Genomic DNA, 24,131 nt, shown 5'->3' on the forward strand with positions numbered 1-24,131 from the left:
AAGAATTGCAAAATAATTTAGACAAGACATCTGTAGGAAAAGGGAGACAAGGAAACATAGTAGGTGAATATGGATTGCGGGGAAGAAATGAAAGAGGAAGCCGCCTTGTAGAATTTTGCACAGAGCATAACTTAATCATAGCTAACACTTGGTTCAAGAATCATGAAAGAAGGTTGTATACCTGGAAGAATCCTGGAGATACTAAAAGGTATCAGATAGATTACATAATGGTAAGACAGAGATTTAGGAACCAGGTTTTAAATTGTAAGACATTTCCAGGGGCAGATGTGGATTCTGACCACAATCTATTGGTTATGAACTGCAGGTTGAAACTGAAGAAACTGCAAAAAGGCGGGAATTTAAGGAGATGGGACCTGGATAAACTGAAAGAACCAGAGGTTGTACAGAGTTTCAGGGAGAGCATAAGGGAACAATTGACAGGAATGGGGAAAAGAAATACAGTAGAAGAAGAATGGGTAGCTCTGAGGGATGAAGTAGTGAAGGCAGCAGAGGATCAAGTAGGTAAAAAGACGAGGGCTAATAGAAATCCTTGGGTAACAGAAGAAATATTGAATTTAATTGATGAAAGGAGAAAATATAAAAATCCAGTGAATGAAGCAGGCAGAAAGGAATACAAACGTCTCAAAAATGAGATCGACAGGAAGTGCAAAATGGCTAAGCAGGGATGGCTAGAGGACAAATGTAAGGATGTAGAGGCTTGTCTCACTAGGGGTAAGATAGATACTGCCTACAGGAAAATTAAAGAGACCTTTGGAGAGAAGAGAACCACTTGTATGAATATCAAGAGCTCAGATGGCAACCCAGTTCTAAGCAAAGAAGGGAAGGCAGAAAGGTGGAAGGAGTATATAGAGGGTTTATACAAGGGCAATGTACTTGAGGACAATATTATGGAAATGGAAGAGGATGTAGATGAAGATGAAATGGGAGATAAGATACTGCGTGAAGAGTTTGACAGAGCACTGAAAGACCTGAGTCGAAACAAGGCCCCTTGGAGTAGACAACATTCCATTAGAACTACTGATGGTTTTGGGAGAGCCAGTCATGACAAAACTCTACCATCTGGTGAGCAAGATGTATGAGACAGGCGAAATACCCACAGACTTCAAGAAGAATATAATAATTTCAATCCCAAAGAAAGCAGGTGTTGACAGATGTGAAAATTACCGAACTATCAGTTTAATAAGTCGCAGCTGCAAAATACTAACGCGAATTCTTTACAGACGAATGGAAAAACTGGTAGAAGCGGACCTCGGGGAAGATCAGTTTGGATTCCGTAGAAATGTTGGAACACGTGAGGCAATACTAACCTTACGACTTATCTTAGAAGAAAGATTAACAAAAGGCAAACCTACGTTTCTAGCATTTGTAGACTTAGAGAAAGCTTTTGACAACGTTAACTGGAATAATCTCTTTCAAATTCTGAAGGTGGCAGGGGTAAAATACAGGGAGCGAAAGGCTATTTACAATTTGTACAGAAACCAGATGCCAGTTATAAGAGTCGAGGGGCATGAAAGGGAAGCAGTGGTTGGGAAAGGTGTGAGACAGGGTTGTAGCCTCTCCCCATGTTATACAATCTGTATATTGAGCAAGCAGTAAAGGAAACAAAAGAAAAATTCGGACTAGGTATTAAAATCCGTGGAGAAGAAATAAAAACTTTGAGGTTCGCCGATGGCATTGTAATTCTGTCAGAGACAGCAAAGGACTTGGAAGAGCAGTTGAACGGAATGGACAGTGTCTTGAAAGGAGGATATAAGATGAACATCAACAAAAGCAAAAAGAGGATAATGGAATGTAGTCAAATTAAATCGGGTGATGCTGAGGGGATTAGATTAGGAAATGAGACACTTAAAGTAGTAAAGGAGTGTTGCTATTTAGGGAGTAAAATAACTGATGATGGTCGAAGTAGAGAGGATATAAAATGTAGACTGGCAATGGCAAGGAAATCGTTTCTGAAGAAGAGAAATTTGTTAACATCGAGTATAGATTTAAGTGTCAGGAAGACGTTTCTAAAAGTATTTATATGGAGTGTAGCCATGTATGGAAGTGAAACATAGACGATAACCAGTTTGGACAAGAAGAGAATAGAAGCTTTCGAAATGTGGTGCTACAGAAGAATGCTGAAGATAAGGTGGGTAGATCACGTAACCAATGAGGAGGTATTGAATAGGATTGGGGAGAAGAGAAGTTTGTGGCACAACTTGACCAGAAGAAGGGATCGTTTGATAGGACATGTTTTGAGGCATCAAGGGATCACAAATTTAGCACTGGAGGGCAGCGTGGAGGGTAAAAATCGTGGAGGGAGACCAAGAGATCAATACACTAAGCAGATTCAGAAGGATGTAGGTTGCAGTAGGTACTGGGAGATGAAGAAGCTTGCACAGGATAGAGTAGCATGGAGAGCTGCATCAAACCAGTCTCAGGACTGAAGACCACAACAACAACAACAAGACATCTGTACGAGAAAACACACAAATCTAAAGGCAGTAAACTCAGCTCAGTTATTATGGTTTATAATAACGAATAACTTTAATTCAGCGATCAAATAGATAAATTCGTGGGGAAAGTAAACGAAAATTGCTCTTTTTGGCAGAACACTTATAATGTGCAACAAGTCTTCTAAAAAGACTGCTTACGCCACAATTGTCCGCCCTGTTCTACAGAAATGCTGGGCGGTGCGGGGTCCGCATCAGACAGGGTTGACGGAGGACATCTAAAGAATTCTAAGAGCTACAGCTCGTTTTGTGTTGTCCCGAAATAGGGCAGAGAGCGCCGCGGAATTGGGATGGCAGTCATTAAAAATTGCAGTCATTAAAATCAGATCTTGTGCTCCGCATGTAATGACATCGTTTTCAACGGGCTGTTAAACTCTAATCTTCCATGACTAATTTTTTAGTAACGTAGCAAAGACGTCCAATACTTTTTGGCAATAACTTAGCTCAAAAACATAATTATCACATATGAATGTGGATCTAAATAAGAATTCGACTGAAACTTCCTTTGTGTAGATATTTCTAACAGTGTAATGAGGGATACAGTGCATGTCAATGTATTTAAAAAATGCAGCGACTTTGACTAATAAACAACCTTCCGATTTTGCAACTGGTAGTCATATGGATTATACAAAAATTAAAATCACCGTGTGCCTTGCAGTTGTAAACATACTGAATTTTTGAGACTAACAGATCTTGTATTTCGTTATAGTACCTATGACAGTCTGAAGAATATTGCCATTACAAATATGAACGAGTACTCCATCGACTAGGGCACTGTACTGCTATTACCAACTCCGTGGACCTGCAAGAGTGAGCAGCATCTGTGTGCTACTAACTATTGGTGAACTAAAAAAACAAATTCCCTCACCTCTTGTCTTCCACAACTGTCTGCACCGCTTCCAGAACACTGTCCTTGGTGACGTCTTTTAAATCCAGCCTTCGTCCAACGCCAAAGCCGACCTTCTTTTCAACATTGTAAATCTGGTCTCCTAGGAAAGGAATCCCAATGACGGGCACAGCGAAATAAGCTGCCTCGTTCCAGCTCTGTAGTCCTCCCTGAGTGATGAAGAGGCGTACGTTCGGATGAGCTGCAACAACACAATGACGTCACTTATGCGCAGTAGTCACTACGCTTGGCAACCCTGTAGGCCGTTGCAGCGCAGGGCGTCCGCACACTCACCCAGCACGTCCTGCTGCGGCAGCCACTTGGCGGTCATCACGTTGCCGGGCTGACCGGGCAGGCGATCAGCTTCCCATTTCCAGAGCACGCGTTGCGGGATTCCAGCGAATGCCTGCAGGAAGGCACGGACTGTCTCTGGAGCCATGGCGCTGCTCTGCACATTGGAGCCCAGGCTGAAGTAAACCACGCCGTCCCTGTCACCGTCCAGGAATTCCCTCACATCCTGATATACAGATGCGCTTCACATCTGACACTAATATTTAACATGAAAGTCATAAAGCTACACTTCGTGCTACAAAAATCTCCAGAAACACATAGCTCCACATTGCAACAACGGCAACCATTTAATTAATAATCGGTTTCCACTAACTATGGTACGTTGAAGGAGGAGTAACTTTCAATTCATCAGCGTCAATCCTAAGAATATTGCTGCTCCAGTAACAAAGTACCGCGTGGTTACAAGTGAAGTCCAGCTACGGCTAGTGTGAGCTGTAATTATCGTATGGCAAAGAAACCTGATGGATATTCCAAAGTGTTCATGCGGATGCGATACTCTGTGAAAAAAATTATTCACAATTTTGGCCATCTGGGGCAAATCTGGTAACCGTGAATGCAAGAAATAGGTATAAAAATGTCTGCATGTCTATTGGCTAGGAACAGGGCGTGAGCAGAAAGGCTAAACAAGTGAGAAAGGCATAATGGTGATTTTATTATTAACCGTACACTCACCCAGCAGGTCCTGCTGCGGCAGCCACTTGGAAACGTAACGAAAATCTGCATTCCGTAGAAGACGTGATCAACAGTTGCTCGCAGCAGGTCCGGTGGAATCTGAGCAACACTCTCCTGTATACTGGCCTTCAGATCAAGTAGAGATACCAGGTCTTGAATTTGGGAAATTTCTCGAGACACCACATTCGTGGAAGGCTGCATTAAGCAGATGTTTCTCCGGGCGAGCGACATGAAGTGTTGCCCCATCTTGCATGAAAACAGTAGTGTCCTCACAGTTGTGCTTTTTAAAAACAGGAACGACTTTCTGTTAAGTATGTCTCGATAATGTGCAGACGTCATGGGACACCAGATGGGCCATCTTGGTATATTCTTTTCAATGAAGAACGGACCGATAATAAAGGCACTTCTGACTCCACACCACAAAGTCACATACGCCGAGTGCAAAGGCTCTTCGTGCTCAGCACGAGATTTAACAGTGCCCTAATTCTGCAGTTCTGTGTATTCACCGCACCCTATAGAGTAAAATGTTCCTCGTCACTCCATAGAATATCGACAGAGTAAAAGTCATGAAATTCTACCTGTGCCGGAAACTGAAGAACAAATTCTGAACGCTGCTGCTGATCATGAGGTTTGAGTTGCTTAGCGTGTGGATATTGCATAGCTATCGACGTCAAACTTTCCGTATTGTTGGTCATGGGATGGACAATTCACGTGACACTGCACGAGCGCTACCACTACCCAGGACACGTGCTGCATGGCCAGTTGCGGCGACAGCAACGTCGACAATAGTCTCCACCGGGATAGAACGGCTTCCTCTTCCAGGTACCACACCAAGCTCACCGTGTTTTAGAATTTCATTATCATCTTCTTTAAATCACTTAATGACATCGGGCTTCTCCTCATGTCTTCCAGTCGGCGATACTCTCTCAGTGCAGCACTGCAATTGCTCTCTTTCACATAAAACAGTTTCACTAGCAGCGCATGGTCTCTCTTCCCGATAGCCATACATTCATTTACTTTATGGTTTGTCAGATGACAGGGTTGACGTCATACTGTCTTACAAAGAGAGTACAACGCCAGATTTAAATCTGATGGTCATAACTGGAACTAATTTGTTTTCCAGTGTGAACGGTTCCGCGTTAACACACCAATGCATCTACCAGTTTCCCTGCCATACGATAATTACGACCCGCACTGGACCTCAGCGCGTAGTTGCGCTTTAATCATAGCCACCCACTTTGAACGATGATCTTCGTTGATAGGACGGACACTAAATGTACTTCCTATTTTAACTATAACTATACATCAACGATCAAGCCCGCAGAATCAGGAAGATTATGAGATTTTCTTATTGACGGAACTGTTATGTACAGCATCATTTCGTCGTTGGATAATCGCAAGAAATATCAGAAGGAGATTGAAATTTCCACTTGATGGTACGCATGGCAGCTATGTTGAAATGTAGATAAATGTAATACAACGGACATAAGAAAGAGAAAGAATTCACTAGTATCTGATGACAAGATTAGCGATCAACACCATGTAAAATAGCAACTTCGTTAGATAGTAATGTCTGAATGTATCCTATTCTATGTTGCTTTACGTACATTTGACAATAGTAGTAATAAATAAAGGCATTGCTAAAATTTAAATAGAATAATTTCATGCCACCCATAAGGCGAGATGTAATAAACTATTCTCTTTGTATCCCAATTAAAGCAAGAGGTTGCACTTGAAATGACACTAGGTACATGGTTGGCTGAATTTTAATTACTAAAGGCGGTGAGTTGCTTAGAGTGGGAAGACGAGAGCTAAGTAACCGGAAGTTATGAAGGCGTCACGTTTGTGTGGGAACGCAGAAAACGTCTTGTTTTTTCTAGAAGTATCTTCGTGTAGATAGATCTTTCCATCAGCATAAAAGCGCGTGAAATAGCTATTCCGATGGGAAATACCTGTGCTGGTCTGCTGTGCAATAGATCAGAATATCTCACAAAGACATAGAGAACAGTAGCTAATGGGTCAGATTTCTCTGTTTAAATTCACGGATTTTGGGAAAAAAAACATACATATTAATGAACCCAAGGACACCTAAACTGCGTGGACAACCAAAGGTCCATAAAGCTCAAATCCCAATACGCCCAGTGGTTAACTGTATAGATAGGACAACCTACCTCTTTAGTAGGAAACTAAACACCATCCTTTCAAAAACGGTTCACAATAAAAAACTCAAGGATGTTAGTAAACAGCATAAAAGATGTAATAATTCCAGAGAGTGGAAAATTCGTATCCTTTGATATCACCAATCTATACATGAATGTCCCTATACAGGAAACAATTGATATTATAGAACACAACTTGCTACAGTATAGAAAATTACCCATTACTGGTATACAAGAGATCATTGAACTGCTAAAATTAGTACTAAACCAAAACTACCTCGAATTTAACAAGGCAATATACATCCAAAACGATGGAGTAGCCATAGGATGTAGCATAGCTGGCACCATAGCTGATATATTTTTAAACACTTAAGAACAAAAATTCTTTAGCCCCACAAACACACTTCCAAAGAAAATTGTATATTTTTTCCGTTATGTAAATGACACGCTGCTCCTAATAGACGGTTCTGACACAGACATTCAACAGATGCACAGACTACTACATGAACTTCACCCCAACATAAAATTCACAATGGAACTAGAGAACAATAAAACGATCAGCTTCCTGGACATTACAATAAAAAAACATTAATAATGCACATCAATTTGAAATCTACAGAAAACGTATAACATCAGATAACGTAATTAATGCAAATTCGTGTCATCCTCGAACACATAAAGACGCGTACTTTCATACAATGATAAACAGACTGATAAACCTACCAATACAACAATCTGCAATACAAAAAGAGCTAGAAATCCTCAGATATACAGCACAACAAAACAACTTCCATCCAAACATAGTCAACAAAATCTACAACAAACAGTTTCACACTAAGATTCATAGTGGCATAAAATTAAGCAGAGAGATATCAACGAAACAAAAAATAACATACATGCCCCAAACATTTGTAGGCAATATATCCAGCAAACTTAACTCTTTACTAAAGAAGACCACAGTTCGATTTGCTTACCGCACTGCACACAACCTAAAGACACAAATTAACTCCGGAAATACGAAACTACGAGTGTATTCATACCCTGGCGTATACAAAATTAATTGTAAAGACTGTGCAAAATTCTATATAGGCCAGACACGAAGAAATTTCCAAATTAGGTACCGAGAACATACCAGATACAGTGACACAAACCCATCTACACTATTTAACCATGTCAAAACTGAAAATCACAACATAGACGAGATTGAAAATTCGATGTAAATTCTGCACATAACACCAAAAGGAGCAATATTGAACTTTCTGGAAGAGACAGAAATCTATATACACACCCCCAAATATCCAGGAAAAATTTTAAACGAACAAACCTATTTAAAACATAAGAAATGTCTTGATAATTTTATTGAAATTGTTGACCACGGATAATTTCATAAAACGAGCACCAGTATACAGCTGCAAAGATTTTAGTATCACACTACTCCATAGATTTATAAAAACAAATCTAACCATGTAACATCGCTGACATAACTCGAAGCTGTCAAACTTACAAAATGTTAACAAGATCTTAACGATATTGGGCAACAAAGAAAAAATTCCACTGCCGAGACATTACTTAGCAATAAATTTATAATTTCGCCTGTGCTTTGCTTAAAAATGCACCAAGTAAGATACAAGATATCTGACAGCAAGGGCGCCAACGACGTAATATGGAAGTAAATCTTACGCCAAATGTACAAAATAATTATTTATTACGAAAACTCACAGATATATGCTCTAAATACCGTACTATATGTTGCAGAGTGCTTGGAAATGGCCTTTGAGGCGGAATAGACCTATAGCCAATGAAAATAAAGTCACAATAGTAGCAACTGCTACATAAAGCAGCGTTTTGGCTTAATGTACAAATAATTCATATTTTTCATTCGCTTTCCAAATCTGATGCATCTATCACGACTCACGTGGACGGAAGCAAATGTTCAGTAGAGGGGGCACCAGCTAAGGTGTTGTGCTACAAAGATTAAACGGGCTGCCTGAGAGGCAGATCACGTACATCAACGCTCGACAGAATTGTTCATTTCTGATGCAATATTGTACTTTCAGTGTACTGTCGCTTTTCGGATACTGCTCCGAGTACAGAATGTCAAATCAAACATCTTTCAACCGTTTAAATTTCCAGATTGTTATCATATCTGGCCACTAGTTTCGGCGATATATTACGCCAACTTCAGGCCACTGACCGACGTGTAGGCAGGTCATGTCTGAAGTGATCGCTGACTCAAAAGTCTACGGATACCAGTCTTTGAATGATGGCCCTTGTTTCGGCTGGACCAAATGTGAGAATTTTCTTATACGTCGGTCAGGGGGCCTGAAGATGACTTAATATATCGTCGAAAATTGTGGCCCAATAAAATAATTTGGAAATTTAGATGGCTGAAAGGTGTTTGATTTGACATTCCGTACGAAACAATACACGTCCCGCAAACATCTGTGAAAAAATGAACATACAGAGACAGCTCAGAATGTCCGCAACAGAATCTGAGTAGCGACAGGTCATTCGGTAAATATTACACGCAGTAGCGTGTACGAGTAGGGACTGATCTTGAATGTGTGTACAAGTATGATTTCCAGCTGTGACATTTATTAGAACAACGGTAGGACCGCGTTCTCAAGTCATTATGCTGTCTCAAGACAATCGTTAAGTGGTTTCAACGCATGGCTTGGCGATTGCGAGAGTTCTGAGTGGTTTTGTCTTCAAGGTTTACCCACCCAAACTGCCGACTGGTAGTGGATGCAATATTGCATCCCGATCCTTTATTCCATTTACTATGCGCAGATATGCAAGACTACTGAAAGACCAACGTGGCAGTACCAAATTAATCATTGCAATGTTGAACAACGTACTATTTTTCCGTGTTGCAATTGCCTAAAATTACAAAATGCTTTGAGATAAGTTTTTGGGGATCTAATAATGGTTAACGTGAGTAAAAATTCTTCTCGCAGTGAGTTCTTGGTTTTTGAGGAGAATTATATTTAACAAGACATATGGAAGAAACATACACGGCACGCAAAGGAAGATGTTCGTCTGATATCGCAGTCTTTCGCTTGTTCTCATCTTAAACAATAGCTGAAACAAATGTAACTCTCAGTCCCTTGCTACTGTAACTGCTATTCATTACAAAACAAAAAGATTCTCATTAACATTTGAAGGTTATTGCAGCTCTTTTTTCCGTGCATTACTAATCCTTCTTCCCTGGCCACCTCAATTTAAGTATGATTTGGATAACTACAGTGTGTACCTACGATAGCGGATTCGGATTAGCAGGGCCATCCTTGACTCCCTTTTCAACGAGATGGTGAAATATCGGGGTTTTTATCGCTCGTGGCCATTGGTACGCTGCCCGCTCTGCTAAACGGAGAGAGTAGCTAGCACCTTCTCATTCAAGTAACTGGTCACTGGCATCCAACCAATAAGATTCAAACACATTTACGTTTGGGGTTTAAAATTAAAACTAGCATACCACCAGTCTACAGAGAAAGTCAGGTGGAGCTGATTAACAACTCTGATAATCTTCCACCGTGGCTAAGTTTCAGTCTGGAGCACATGATATAGTATCAGTCTGTAGAGGCAGTATTAACAAGCGATGTGAATTGGGATGATCAAGTAATATCAGCATTAAGAAAGGTGAACGGAAGATCTAGCTTTGTTTGAAGGGTTCTGAGAAAATGCAATTCGTTTACCGAGTAAATCACGTAGAATCGCTAGTGCGACCTATTCTATAATGTTGTTCCAGTGCGTAGATTCCTTATCAGGTAGCCATGACAACAGAAATTTAACGAATTCGGTGACATGTTGACAGAGTGGGATTAGGTCGGTAAATCTGATATGAAAGTGAAACAGAAATTCTAAGGGAACTTAAATGGCAAACATTGGGTAAAAAGGCTACATAGTTGTCATGTTAGCTAAGATTCCAGAACATGTAGTCAAACAAAACTGAGAAACAAGTATTCTGCTACCATCAACTCTTTTACGTAGGGACCACGAGAATAAGATAAAAGAGATTAAGCAGGGAAAGAAACATATTGTCAATCATTTTACTGTCGCTCTATACACAAATGGAATAGGAGAGAAAATCCGTACTGTTGGTATGGCGTACCCTGTGTCGTGAATTTTACAATGTCTCATGGAATATATATGCAGGTGTAAAAACCGTCACCAGTGCTCAGAGCTCATCTTATCTCACTGAAACCAAATCAGGGAACATTCCTTGTTCTTCGCACATCCCTCGATGGCAAGCAGAATTGGCACAGCAGTGAGAAAGCATCCAAACTGAAGGGACAAAATACCAATACATGCATGAAATCTGTCTTGCCTACACACACACCAATAAGATTGAGAGGCATCGCCACGACACACGAAGTGGAACTCCGGAAAACGCGAGCTAGCCATTAATGATTGGTAATATATGAGTGTAACAGTGGGTGACGTCAGTCCATCACATACTCGATAAGGATGGATGCGACTTCGGATAGGTGACGTGATTGCCTCAGAATGTGTCGCATTCATAGGTTTTGTAGTAACTGTCGTCCTAAATACTTCTTCTCGCAAATTTTTCCATAACTGTCATAAGGAACATCATACGTACAATATCTTCCAATATCTTGGCTCTATATGACTCAGCCAGTAAGCTGTGCCGCTCGAAACTACTCAACATTTCAGACGACTGAAGATATTTATAACATCTGACATCATCTTTGCACTCATGGTGGAAAAACGGATGTACCTTGGACCTGGTAAGCTAGAACACAGGGTCCTGGACTGAGAGCCATTGGGATTTAAGAAAAAAATTACTAACAAACGAAGATACAAACAAATTTTCACTGAGTAATAGTTATTTTAAAATCCGTCCCCATAATGAAACTTAGGGAAATTACTCGCTTCAGAATACTACTTTGTTAAAATTAACATATATTTTTTTTACACCAGCTAAGAATACGAGAACTACTCCTCAACAACAATCGCTCTTTGTCAAATGACGTATGCTGAATATTAAACACTTTAAAACATTCCTTAAGTTACAATTTACGGGCACTAACACACAGCTGCAATTGCTCTTTCGTCAAAAGAATGTACTGAAATTCCAACTATCTTAAAGGCAGTAGATCCGGCCTCCTGCAAACTATCCGACCATGAACGCTGAAAAAGGCTACAGCCTGTGGCAGTTACTACCAAAGCAGTAACAGTTTTATACAGTGCTTATCCAATGAATCAACCACTGCTAACAGATAGCATCACGTTTTCTCTAGCTTGAGCCATGCACAAATGCATTTATGTGAGCTAACGCCCGGTAACAACTACTGCCAAACAGAAACGGTTTTTCCTAGCCCTTCCAATGAACTTTAACTTGAGACATACGTTCAAAAGTATTGACGTGGGCTAACACATTGTGGCAGTTACTCTTAAAACAGTTGCAGCCTTATGCTGGCTACTCAAACGAGATTTTCAGCGACTAACTCAGTGTGACATCCATGCCTTATCTTGCAGGAAATGTTCAAGAGCGTTTACTTGCGCTAACACACTGTGGCAGTTATTCTCAAAACGATACAGTTTTGTACCGGCTCTACAAATAAAATCTTTTGTCACTAAACACCGTGATAGTTACGAAACAAAAATAAGGAGACAAACCAACGAAGACTCCAAGGACGCTTCCAAACCTTGTAAGAAGCTTTAAACTGGACAGTGAAAGATATGTAACTCGGTATATCACCCGCTGTCCTCGGGCTGGTAGCAGGTCCAGGGTCCAGCTGCGACAGCCACCGCCGCTTCCTCTCTGTTGCTTCTCACACCAGAGCCCAGCCAACAACACGATGTGCCTCACGTCGATGGATCCGTCAACACGTCGCTCGCACACGCGACTGCTTCCACTGCCCGTTGCCGAACCAACTACTGCTTGCGCCACTCACGGACGTTATCACCACGGCCCGTTTTCTAGCCGGCGCGGTCAAACCTCTTTGATGCGCGTCGACACTAGCGCCGTGTCAACAGACAAGCATCAATGTCAGGGATTACCGGAGAACCAAAAACACACCTTTCATCGACTCTTTGACCGGCTTCAGCCAGCTAACCCCTTTACGGTTCTGGGCATGAACATACTCCACGAAAAATCTTACAACTGTCATGATTTGGATAACTTCATAAGGACCCACATACCCTGGTAGCATTTCATTGGTAATTCCATGCACTCCTTTACTCTGTTCCCAGACACGCCTCACGAACAATGGGTCTCCTTTTCTCATTGTTGTGTCGTGTCGTCCTTGATTATAGACTTGAGTCTGCTGCTTATGAGCACGCATGATGGTATACTGTGTAGCTTCTTACCTGATTGTCAAGTTATCAGGAGTCACCTGCGTCTGGTGACCACAAAGTGCTTAAAAGCGAATTTACTTCGTAGGTCAACGTCAGTCGGACGGGGCTGCTGTTGTGATATTCATGGCAAACTGTATTTAAGGTCAGACTCAACCATTCTAAGGAAGCATCCCATTTTCTCTGCGAGTTAGCTTGGTAAATTATGAGCCCCACCTTCTAATTACGGTTGATATGCTCGGGGAAGGGTGATTGCAGGCAATAAGGTGTCGCTGTCACATATCAAATTCCTCAGCTAAAACAGAACCCCTTGGACTTACCTGAAGGCTGTCACATTATCATAGATTATCTTCCGTATTTGACCAAACTCGCAAAGATAGTACCCAAATGATTACTCGTGATTCCTGCTGTGGGCCCCTACTCGGAACTAGCCATATAAAACGAGTGAAGCCGGCGGGGGTGGCCGAGTGGTTCTAGGCGCTACAGTCTGGAACCGCACGACCGCTACGGTCGCAGGTTCGAATTCTGCCTCGGACATGGATGTGTGTGATGTCCTTAGATTAGTTATGTTCAAGTAGTTTTAAGTTCTTGGCGACTGATGACCTCAGCAGTTAAGTCCCATAATGCCCAGAGCCATTTGAACCATTTGAAAACAAGTAAAGTCATCGACTGCCACAAACACAAACGGTTTCCATCTTTAGTGTGTGTGGCATGCTACCTAAATGAAAAGCTTATTGACTAGAGAGAATTCCTGCGTCGACTGTAAAATCCCTTTTTGCTGTTATCATGCTTCCCTTTTTACAATCGCCACATTCTCCTACCCATTTGCGAATGTCATGCTTCATTCCTCTCCAAGTGACCTATTCGCTCAACTTAGTTAAGGTTTTGGTTCTATTAACTCCTAAATGCCCCCCACAGTGATTCGTGAAAGTAGGCCAACACGGCTGGGGCTAGACTACTGGTTAAACGGACCTTTTCACCGTTATGCTTTGTTCTATAACAACGAATCCCTCTCTTCATGGAGTACCATTTGTCCCTGCTGCCTCCTTTAAGCTCTGAGCGAATCCTGCGCAACTCAATCTCTCGCTTGCTCAGATACTAGGTTACAAAAAAGCTTAAGAATTTCTGTTAACTACTTGGGATCCAGATACCTCCTCCTGATCGTCACCTGCCGTAGACACACCCTATGCTCCGTTATTATCATTGTTTTCCTCATTAATTTCAAACATCCTGATGATATGCCTGATTAAGATCTAATACAGTAAAGACCTGAGTCCCAGAAAACTGGGTGAAACAATTGTGTAAATCTGGTACGGATACTGACTCTAAAGTGACCTTTTGGTTAAGAAAGCAGTAATCCACTTCTGGACGGCACCCACTCCCACTAGACGTAGGTACTATAAACATGGAGTACGCATAAGGGGACACAGAGGGGCGAATAATGCTATCCTTTAATAGTTTATTTATGAATTTGCACATTGCTGCATCTTGGTCGGTGAGGGTCTGTACAGGGCCTGCCTTACTGGAACCTGGTTAGTTAATTTAATCTTATATTTTATCTTGCTGGTAACTCCCAACCTCGCTTTTAGGACTTCCAGAAGCCAGGTCAAGATTTCTAATAGCTGATGCGTTTCATTTTCTTCTAGATGACCAACGTCGAAACCCACGACCTATTGCTACAGATGTTAACAAAACTTAACACCCTTGCCAAATTTAAAGTACAAACACCAACTAGCATAATCCAACATGCGCAAGGACCGCTCAATGAAATTACATCCTAAAAAGCCCTTACTATTAATTTCTTTACAACCTAGAACCTCACCAGCCAGGTGAATCCACCAGTGCCAAACTTGCATTGTACCTGACCAACCACTTGCAATGTGTGTACTTCCTGGTTGTACCTTCCTTATCCCAGCCAGACTTCCATTACCTACCAGCCACTCATAATCAGTAATGATCAAAATGTTCAAATGTGTGTGAAATATTATGGGACTTAACTGCTAAGGTCATCAGTCCCTAGGTTTACACACTACTTAACCTAAATTATCCTAAGGACAAATACACACACCCATGCCCGAGGGAGGACTCGAACCTCCGCCGGGACTAGCCGAACCAGTAATGGAGATACTACTCCCAGAGTGAATCAGCGCACACACAGGTTCCCTTCCCAAATGGCAACCTGCCAGTGTTTGCAGCACACATCTGTTTGCATCCACATAGCGGCTTCCTATTTCCAAAAGATCCTGCAGGTTCCCAGCGTGAACTATTTGCGCTGCCCGCCTCCGCGGGAAATTTTACAACCCTTACCATGTGTTCTGAACTATCAGACCTAAAGCAACTGCATTTCGACTCATATCCCTTTTTGAACTGGAGGGAATCTGCCCCTTGCCTTCCTGCATCCCCTGCGAACCCCTTAGCTTCTTCCCGTTTAGCATCGGCATACCTAATGCTCTCTGTAGTAATTACTAAACGATCTAAGCCCCCAAGTGATTTTGGCTTATCAGCAAATATGACACGTGACCTATCCCCGCATTTCATACCTTCCAACACGCTCATTACCATTTGTATCTCTGACACAACCAAGCACAGAGCTACCCTAGTCACCGGAATCCTTTCCATATACCCGGCCAAGCTTTCACAACGCCCAGAACCTTTCTTCCAGCCCCGTGGCCCCAAACAACCTAAATTTTCTTGTGAAGAAGGGTAAAGGTTCCTCCTTCCCTAACTACCGCAGCTATTATCCGGCTTAAGCGCCCCTCAGCCAGTGAGTGCACAGCCCGTTATATTGACACTTGTTGTGCTTGAAAAACATCGGCTTGCTCTTCTAACCCCAAGAGCAGCCACAAAACCTCTTTTACTGACAGCCTATAAATGCTCTCAACAATAGACAAGATGTGATCTAGCAGTTTTGTAAATTCATTCCCGGCCTCCAGCAGGGAACAACACACGACCCCTGCGGCACTCACCTCACCCACGGACTATGCAGTCATGCCGTGCGGTACCGTACCCCTTATACACCGTTTATATTGCTGGTTTTCCTTCCGCAAATGATTTAGTCCAATCACACCATGGGTTCCCATGGCAACTTGTGAAATTATTATAGAATCAAGCAAAAGACTGTGTACAAAGAGCACTATACAAATTAAATGTTATTAACCTACTTGCTCAGTAACAAGATATTGTAACCACGCTCTGTTTAACCATCGGTTACCACCTTTGCATGGTGAAGAGACAGAAGTACCTTAGAGCTGATAATTTGGAATACAAGGTCACAAGGCCCGGGAGTGAAGGCCACTGGATTTTTAGAACAACAATTTATTAACAAAGGAAGTTAGAAACAGTTTGTCACTGACCAACAGTTATACTAAAACCTTTCTCCAAAGTGAAATTTAAAGGGACTACCCCAAGCAGTAATTAGTTAAAATTAACATGCATTAAATAATAAATAAACCTACAGAAACTAGTCCACAAACAATTATTATTTTCTTTATTTATTTACTCTTTAAACACCGGCTAAGAACTACTGGGACTACCCCACAAGAGCAATTAATCTTTGTTAAACATATGCTAACTATTAAACACCTTAAGATATTAAGACTTTTCTCAACATGCAATTTATGGGCGCTAGCCGACAGCAGTAATTACTGTTTCTTGTAAAATGGGTATTGAACTCCTACGATCTTAAAGGTAGTAGTTCATTTGAACAGTTGGCTTCAAAGAATGAACCAGTGTATACATCCCCCAGCTGTCCGAACATTAACGGCGTATGAGATACTTTGACAAGACGCAAAATTCAACTTCATTTATGAACGCTGCAGCCTTGGGCAGTTACTGCCAAAGCAGTAACAGTTTTATGCAGTGCTTATCAAATGAGTTAAGCACTGCTAACAGATAGCAGCATTTCTTCTCTAACTAGAGACACACATTCAAATGCATTTACGAGCGCTAACACCCGATGACACCTACTGCCAAATAGAAACTGTTTTTGCTAACTGTTCCAATAAATTCTTCCGCCATTAAAATTTCTATACTTTAATTTGAAACATATATTCAAATGTACTGACGTGCGCTAACACACTGTGGCAGTTACTCTCAAACCGATACAGTTTTGTGCGAACTCTTCAAATAAAATTTTTTGTCACTAAACACTGTGACAGTTGCGTCTTAAATCAAGAACCTATAAACGATGGAGAGGCTTCGTCCCACCGTAGTCCGCAGTGGTTGACAACCCCACAACATGCCACAGCAGTTCACCCGCCCCACCACCGCCCCACTCCGAGCCGGCAGCTGTGGCCAAGCGGTTCTAGGCGCTTCAGTCAAAAACTATGCTGCTGCAAAGGTCGCAGGTTCGAATCCTGCCTGGGGCATGGATGTGTGTGGTGTCCTTAGGTTGGTTAGGCTTAAGTAGTTCTAAGTGTAGGGGACTGATGACCTCAGACGTTAAGTCCCATAGTGCTTAGAGCCCACACCGAACTCAGGGTTATTGTGCGATTCGGCTCCCAGTGGACCCCCGGGAATGTCTCATACCAGACGAGTTTAACCCCAGATGTTTACATGTTAGCGTAATTATGGTGTACGTGTACGTGGAGGCAGTGTTTGCGCAGCAATCGCCGACATAGTGTAACTGAGGCGGAATAAGGGGAAAAAGCCGGCATTCGCCGAGGCAGATGAAAAACCGCCTTAAAAGCCATCCACAGACTGGCCGGCACACCGGAGCTCGCCCGGCGGATTAGTGCCGCGAACTGGCACGCCTTCCCGCTAGGGAAGCTGCTTGTCAGGCCACGCGGCTTGCCGAGCGGGCTGCTGTGACATTTACTAAACCGAACACGGGGAGACAAACCAACGAAGAACTATGGGACGCCTCCGAACCTTGTAACCAGCTTTCAACTGGACAGTGAAAGATACCGAACTCAGTGTATCACCTGCTGTTCTCGGCTCGCATCAGGTTTTGCCAGGGTCCGGCCGCATCAACCCAGTTGCACCTCCCAGCTTCACACAGCGGACCACAGTGGACAGCGTGATGCAGCTCACACCGGCTTGTCCATCACCCAGTCGCTCTCGGACGCGACTGTATGCACTGCCCGTCGCCAACCAATTGACGGTCGCGCCGCTCACGGATGTTATCAGCACGGCCCGTTTCCTAGCAGGCGCGGGCAAACCTCTCTCATGTGAATGGATACTAGCGACGTCTCGACAGACATGCATCATCATCCCTATAGCGTCGTTCTTGGGATACCCAGTTGTCTCCCTGCTCTCTGACATCTACTGAGAATTTCTGCTACGTTGTTGGCACTATCTATCCTTTCTTCAACACTATCTGTTTCTGTTCCTTTCTTCCATTCTTCCAGTCTGCTAGCTCTACCCAAGTATTTCATCCCTTTGCCCAGGCCACTCAGCTTTTTCTTCAGGTTTTATTTTTTCTGTATTTGCCGCTGTGCTCTACTGTTGGCATTTCATTACTCCTACTCGACAGGATCTTTATGTCATGAGCAAATAACGCAACAAAATGTTACTAAGATTGATGTTACTGTAATAGCAATATTCATTACCACACGCAGGTAAAGGCTATGAACAACAATCCCCACTAAATGGACAAGAGTTTCTTAACTAAAGTTACGTTGGTTCTTGCATTGCGAGCAGGAGTCTTCTCATGCTGATAAACTAAACAAAGAATTTGAACATTTATTATAGAATAGGAAGCATCTCGTTGCTGAAATCTTCTTCAAAGGTGTCTGCTCTCATGTTTCCGTATGCCAAAACAATTCAGCTAGTGGAAACAAGGTGAAAATATCCACATGGTACAACAGTAGCTCCATTCAATTTCCTGTCAGGACAATATACTTCCATATATAAAACTCAGTCTGACAACAGTGCTATTTTATGTACCCTGATTCATCACCCGATATTACGTTTTCTCTCCTTTCCACAAACCATTGAGTGTGATGCCTGCACCTAGCTAAGCGAAGTAGAGCACACGTCTTTGTCATTAAATGATTCTGCAACAGATTGCGTGAGTTTCAATGTCAGGTCTGCAACTCTTCACATTTTACCGGTGGTTCATCAAGTCAGAGTTCGGTAGTCCATATCGATTTAGTTCCTAGAACTGCCAGAGCAGTCATTGGGTTTAGTCCATCTTCGATGTTTCCACCTCAAAATAACATTGTTAGCATTGAACCAGTCGTCATGAAAAAACTCTTTGCCGCAGTGCTCAGAATTGTAGATTGCTTGAACGCTATCAATTCATACATTGAGCACTCCTATGTAATATTGGCACTGGTGACGCGTTATTAAGCCTAACGTTACCTTCTTAAGAAGTAGTTAACGGCTGAGTAGTAGTAAGAGACATGTCCTGGAACAAAGATCTGTGTGAACATATTTTGCACCCGTCGGCCGAAATAGGGAGCTGTGCTCCTGCCCAGGGATGTGTCTGTCGCAGCTGCAATCTGTTTTCAATAACGGAACCATCTTTCAGTTTAAGAAAAATTACAGGGGAAACTGCACTGCATGTTGATACTACACGATAGTAGACTGTGCTGATTTCAAAAATGAAACTATCCAGGTGTTTTTTTGGGAAATCATCCTACATGCATTTGTTAATCTGATCTTATGCCCTGAAATGTTTAACTTTTCTGCTCCTTATCGACAAACTATCAGTAAAACCCGTTTCCAGACTAAAATGCACTTCACATCTAGTTTCATGAAGTCTTCAACTTAGAACCAGTAGGCTCCTACAGGCCTGGAATCGGTAAACTACCTTAGCATTGTCAGATTGTTTTAGATAATGTAAGAGAATATATTTTTGGTGATTGATAAATCACCCTTGTGTTCAATGAATTAATGGAAAACGCTCTTAATACACTCCTGGAAATTGAAATAAGAACACCGTGAATTCATTGTCCAGGAAGGGGAAACTTTATTGACACATTCCTGGGGTCAGATACATCACATGATCACACTGACAGAACCACAGGCACATAGACACAGGCAACAGAGCATGCACAATGTCGGCACTAGTACAGTGTTTATCCACCTTTCGCAGCAATGCAGGCTGCTATTCTCCCATGGAGACGATCGTAGAGATGCTGGATGTAGTCCTGTGGAACGGCTTGCCATGCCATTTCCACCTGGCGCCTCAGTTGGACCAGCGTTCGTGCTGGACGTGCAGACCGCGTGAGACGACGCTTCATCCAGTCCCAAACATGCTCAATGGGGGACAGATCCGGAGATCTTGCTGGCCAGGGTAATTCACTTACACCTTCTAGAGCACGTTGGGTGGCACGGGATACATGCGGACGTGCATTGTCCTGTTGGAACAGCAAGTTCCCTTGCCGGTCTAGGAATGGTGGAACGATGGGTTCGATGACGGTTTGGATGTACCGTGCACTATTCAGTGTCCCCTCGACGATCACCAGTGGTGTACGGCCAGTGTAGGAGATCGCTCCCCACACCATGATGCCGGGTGTTGGCCCTGTGTGCCTCGGTCGTATGCAGTCCTGATTGTGGCGCTCACCTGCACGGCGCCAAACACGCATACGACCATCATTGGCACCAAGGCAGAAGCGACTCTCATCGCTGAAGACGACACGTCTCCATTCGTCCCTCCACTCACGCCTGTCGCGACACCACTGGAGGCGGGCTGCACGATGTTGGGGCGTGAGCGGAAGACGGCCTAACGGTGTGCGGGACCGTAGCCCAGCTTCATGGAGACGGTTGCGAATGGTCCTCGCCGATACCCCAGGAGCAACAGTGTCCCTAATTTGCTGGGAAGTGGCGGTGCGGTCCCCTACGGCACTGCGTAGGATCCTACGGTCTTGGCGTGCATTCGTGCGTCGCTGCGGTCCGGTCCCAGGTCGACGGGCACGTGCACCTTCCGCCGACCACTGGCGACAACATCGATGTACTGTGGAGACCTCACGCCCCACGTGTTGAGCAATTCGGCGGTACGTCCACCCGGCCTCCCGCATGCCCACTATACGCCCTCGCTCAAAGTCCGTCAACTGCACATACGGTTCACGTCCACGCTGTCGCGGCATGCTACCAGTGTTAAAGACTGCGATGGAGCTCCGTATGCCACGGCAAACTGGCTGACACTGACGGCGGCGGTGCACAAATGCTGCGCAGCTAGCGCCATTCGACGGCCAACACCGCGGTTCCTGGTGTGTCCGCTGTGCCGTGCGTGTGATCATTGCTTGTACAGCCCTGTCGCAGTGTCCGGAGCAAGTATGGTGGGTCTGACACACCGGTGTCAATGTGTTCTTTGTTCCATTTCCAGGAGTGTATATACACTGTAGTAATAAAAGTGAAATGCAGCTTACCACAATAAACTTGTGACGAAAATCTATTTTAATAAAACTCGTAACAAAAGCGTGCCTATATCAGCATGAATTAGTAGTAAATTTTTCACTTTTGGCTTCAAAATGGTCTGTGCTTACTTGCTGTTTTGTATCAACTCAAATAGTACGGAAATGTGGAATTTCATCTACAGCTACATCTACATGGATACTCTGCAAATCACATTTAAGTGCTTGGAAGAGGGTTCATCGAACCACCTTCACTATTCTCTATTATTCCAATCTCCTATAGCGCGCGGAAATAAACGAACACCTACATATTTCCGTGCGAGCTCTGCTTTCCCTTATTTTATGATGGTGATCGTTTCTTCCAATGTAGGTCAGTGCGAAAACAATATTTTCTCATTCGGAGGAGAAAGTTGGTGATTGAAAGTTCGTGAGAAGATACCGCCGAAACGAAAAGCGCCTTTGTTTTAATCACGTCCACCCCAAATTCTGTATGATTTCTGTGACACTCTCTCCCCATTACGCGATAATACAAAACGTGCTGCCCGTCTTTGAACTTTTTCGATTTACTCTGTCAGCCCTACCTGGTAAGGATCCCACTCCGTGCAGCAGTATTCTAAAAGAGGACGGAGAAGTGTAATGTAGGCAGCGTCTTTAGTGGATCTGTTACATTTTCTAAGCGTCCTGCCGCTAAAACGAAGTGTTTGGTTAGCTTTCCCCACAACATTTTTATGTGTTCCTTCCAATTTAAAGTATTCGTAATTAAAATTCCCAGGTATTTAGTTGGATTTACGGCCTTTAGATTTGACTGATTTATCGTGTAACTGAAGTATAACGGATTCCTTTTAGCACTCATGTGTATGACCTCACACTTTCCGACATTTAGGATCAACTGCCAATTTTCGCAACATACAGACAGATTTTCTAAATCGTTTTGTAATTTGTTTTTATCTTCTGATGACCTTAACAGTCGATAAACGATAGCGTCATTTACAAACAACCTAAGACGGTTGCTCACATTGTCTCCAAAATACTTTATATAGATAAGCAACAGCAAAGGGCCTGTAGCAGTACCTTGGGGAACGCCAGATATCACTTCTCTTTTACTCGATGACTTTCCGTCAATTACTACGAGCTATGGGCTCCCTGACAGAAAATAACGAATCCAGTTATATAACTGAAATGGTATTCGATAAGCACGCCATTTCACTACAAGCCTCTTGTGTGATACAGTGTCAAATTCTTCTGGGAATTTGAAATCCCTTGTCAATAGCACGTAACACTTCGTGCGAGTAAAGAGCTAATTGCGTTTCACAATAACGATGTTTCCTAAATCCGAGTTGACTGTGTGTCAATAGACCGTTTTCTTCAAGGTAATTCATAATGTTCGAATACAATATGTGTTAAAAATTGTGCTGCATATCGACGTTAATGATATGAGCCTATAGTTTAGTGGATTAGTGCTACTACCTTTCGTGAATATTGATGTGGCCTGTGCAACTTTCCAGTCTTTGGGTACTGATCTTTGTATAGTCATAAAACACAAAAGTTATGTCTGCAGAAGCGAAAAGAAGCATTATCAGTTTTATGCTACCACCATACACTATGAGGTTGTGGAAGTTTTGAGAAGGTATTTGATGGAGAAATTTTCTTCAAATTTCCTTATTGATTTTCGATTTGGCTGCTTGTAGCTCTACAACAGAACGGCTAAAAACCTGACTTGGGGTAAGACTGCACCCACAAGCCAACACATCCTTCATCTGGCAGGCAATCATACCCCTGAGCTACTGAAGAGTTGCAGTATTAGTTGGTCTCTCACTTATTGCCTCAGTGATGGCTAAGACAGATAAATCGCAACGTGAAAGACTAGATTATTTGCAATTTCCATGACTTTCCTGGTCTTGAAACCATAAATTGATAACCTTATATCTCACCTTAAGTGAAAATCACAAAGATTATTCAACGGCAATGACATATAAAATAAACTAAATTTTGCAGGATAATTCTGTGCTATTCAATAACTCGTCAGTCGTAGGGTTGCCAACCGTATTCTGCGTTGTTTTCAAGATTTAATTATGCTACCAGCAGGAAGAATACCAGCCGGTATGTGTCTTGAGCGAGCTCGAAAGTTGTTACAGCTTGCTTCTCAAAGATGTGGCTGCTGGCAGTCGGAATTAAAGTGTTAATGTGTCCCTCAGTGTCACAGCCATTACTGTAACTAGCTTTTAGGATCAGAGTATACTTATATATAACACTTAGGTGCACTGACTGCAAATTGAACACAAATAATCAATAACTGCAATTTTTGTTTCTATGTATTAAACGCACTGAATTCTGAAAAGCTCATTCACCAGACAAGATTTACATCTTTGGAGCGTTCCAGTGGTCATACTGCAGACATTATTAGTAGATAGCACAACATTTGGTCATTATACACTTTGAAAGTATTTTCCTTAAGAATGCTGTCATTGCCACTATCCCCAAAAGAGGAACACAAATGAAAAGATAACAACACACCACTGACTGCAGAACGAGAACATCTACAGAGAGATTTCCTAAGCTATGAATAACATACAGTTCCAAATCAATTAGTCTCTTGTCCATGGAAACCATACGCTATGTCAGAAAAAACGATGTACAAAACCAGTGGAGAAAATTAAACGAGCTAACATGAAAGGAGAAGCAATTGTCATCAGAACTTGGAACAAGGAACACAGAATATCGACAATAATATCTATAAAAAGTCATCCATCAGCAAAACCGTCATTCAGTCTGCAAATATTGAATGAACAACAAAAATCATACACCTGCAATGATTACAGTATTACTACTGACGATGCTTTTTCAGTAAAAGTGAAATCACCTGTGCTGAGGAGCTGCTCAGCTTGCAGTACTTTTTTGCATAAAGTAACAACTGGTACCGCAAGCTAAGCAT

The 24,131-nt window shown here is 42.5% G+C and overlaps 1 protein-coding gene across 1 annotated transcript in view; it reads right to left on the bottom strand.

Moving 5' to 3' along the window:
• The window catches only part of LOC126474371 (UDP-glycosyltransferase UGT5-like), a 59,031-nt gene that overhangs the window by 12,840 nt on the left and 22,060 nt on the right, over positions 1 to 24,131 (bottom strand). Inside the window, exons 2-3 of the mRNA XM_050101837.1 lie at positions 3,694 to 3,916; positions 3,382 to 3,601 (exon numbers count right to left, since the gene is read on the bottom strand). Coding sequence (XP_049957794.1) covers positions 3,382 to 3,601; positions 3,694 to 3,916 — 443 coding nt within the window. The remainder of the gene's footprint in view (positions 1 to 3,381; positions 3,602 to 3,693; positions 3,917 to 24,131) is intronic.

Source organism: Schistocerca serialis, chromosome 4, assembly GCF_023864345.2.
Source record: "Schistocerca serialis cubense isolate TAMUIC-IGC-003099 chromosome 4, iqSchSeri2.2, whole genome shotgun sequence".
NCBI classification, from domain to species: Eukaryota; Metazoa; Arthropoda; class Insecta; order Orthoptera; family Acrididae; genus Schistocerca; species Schistocerca serialis.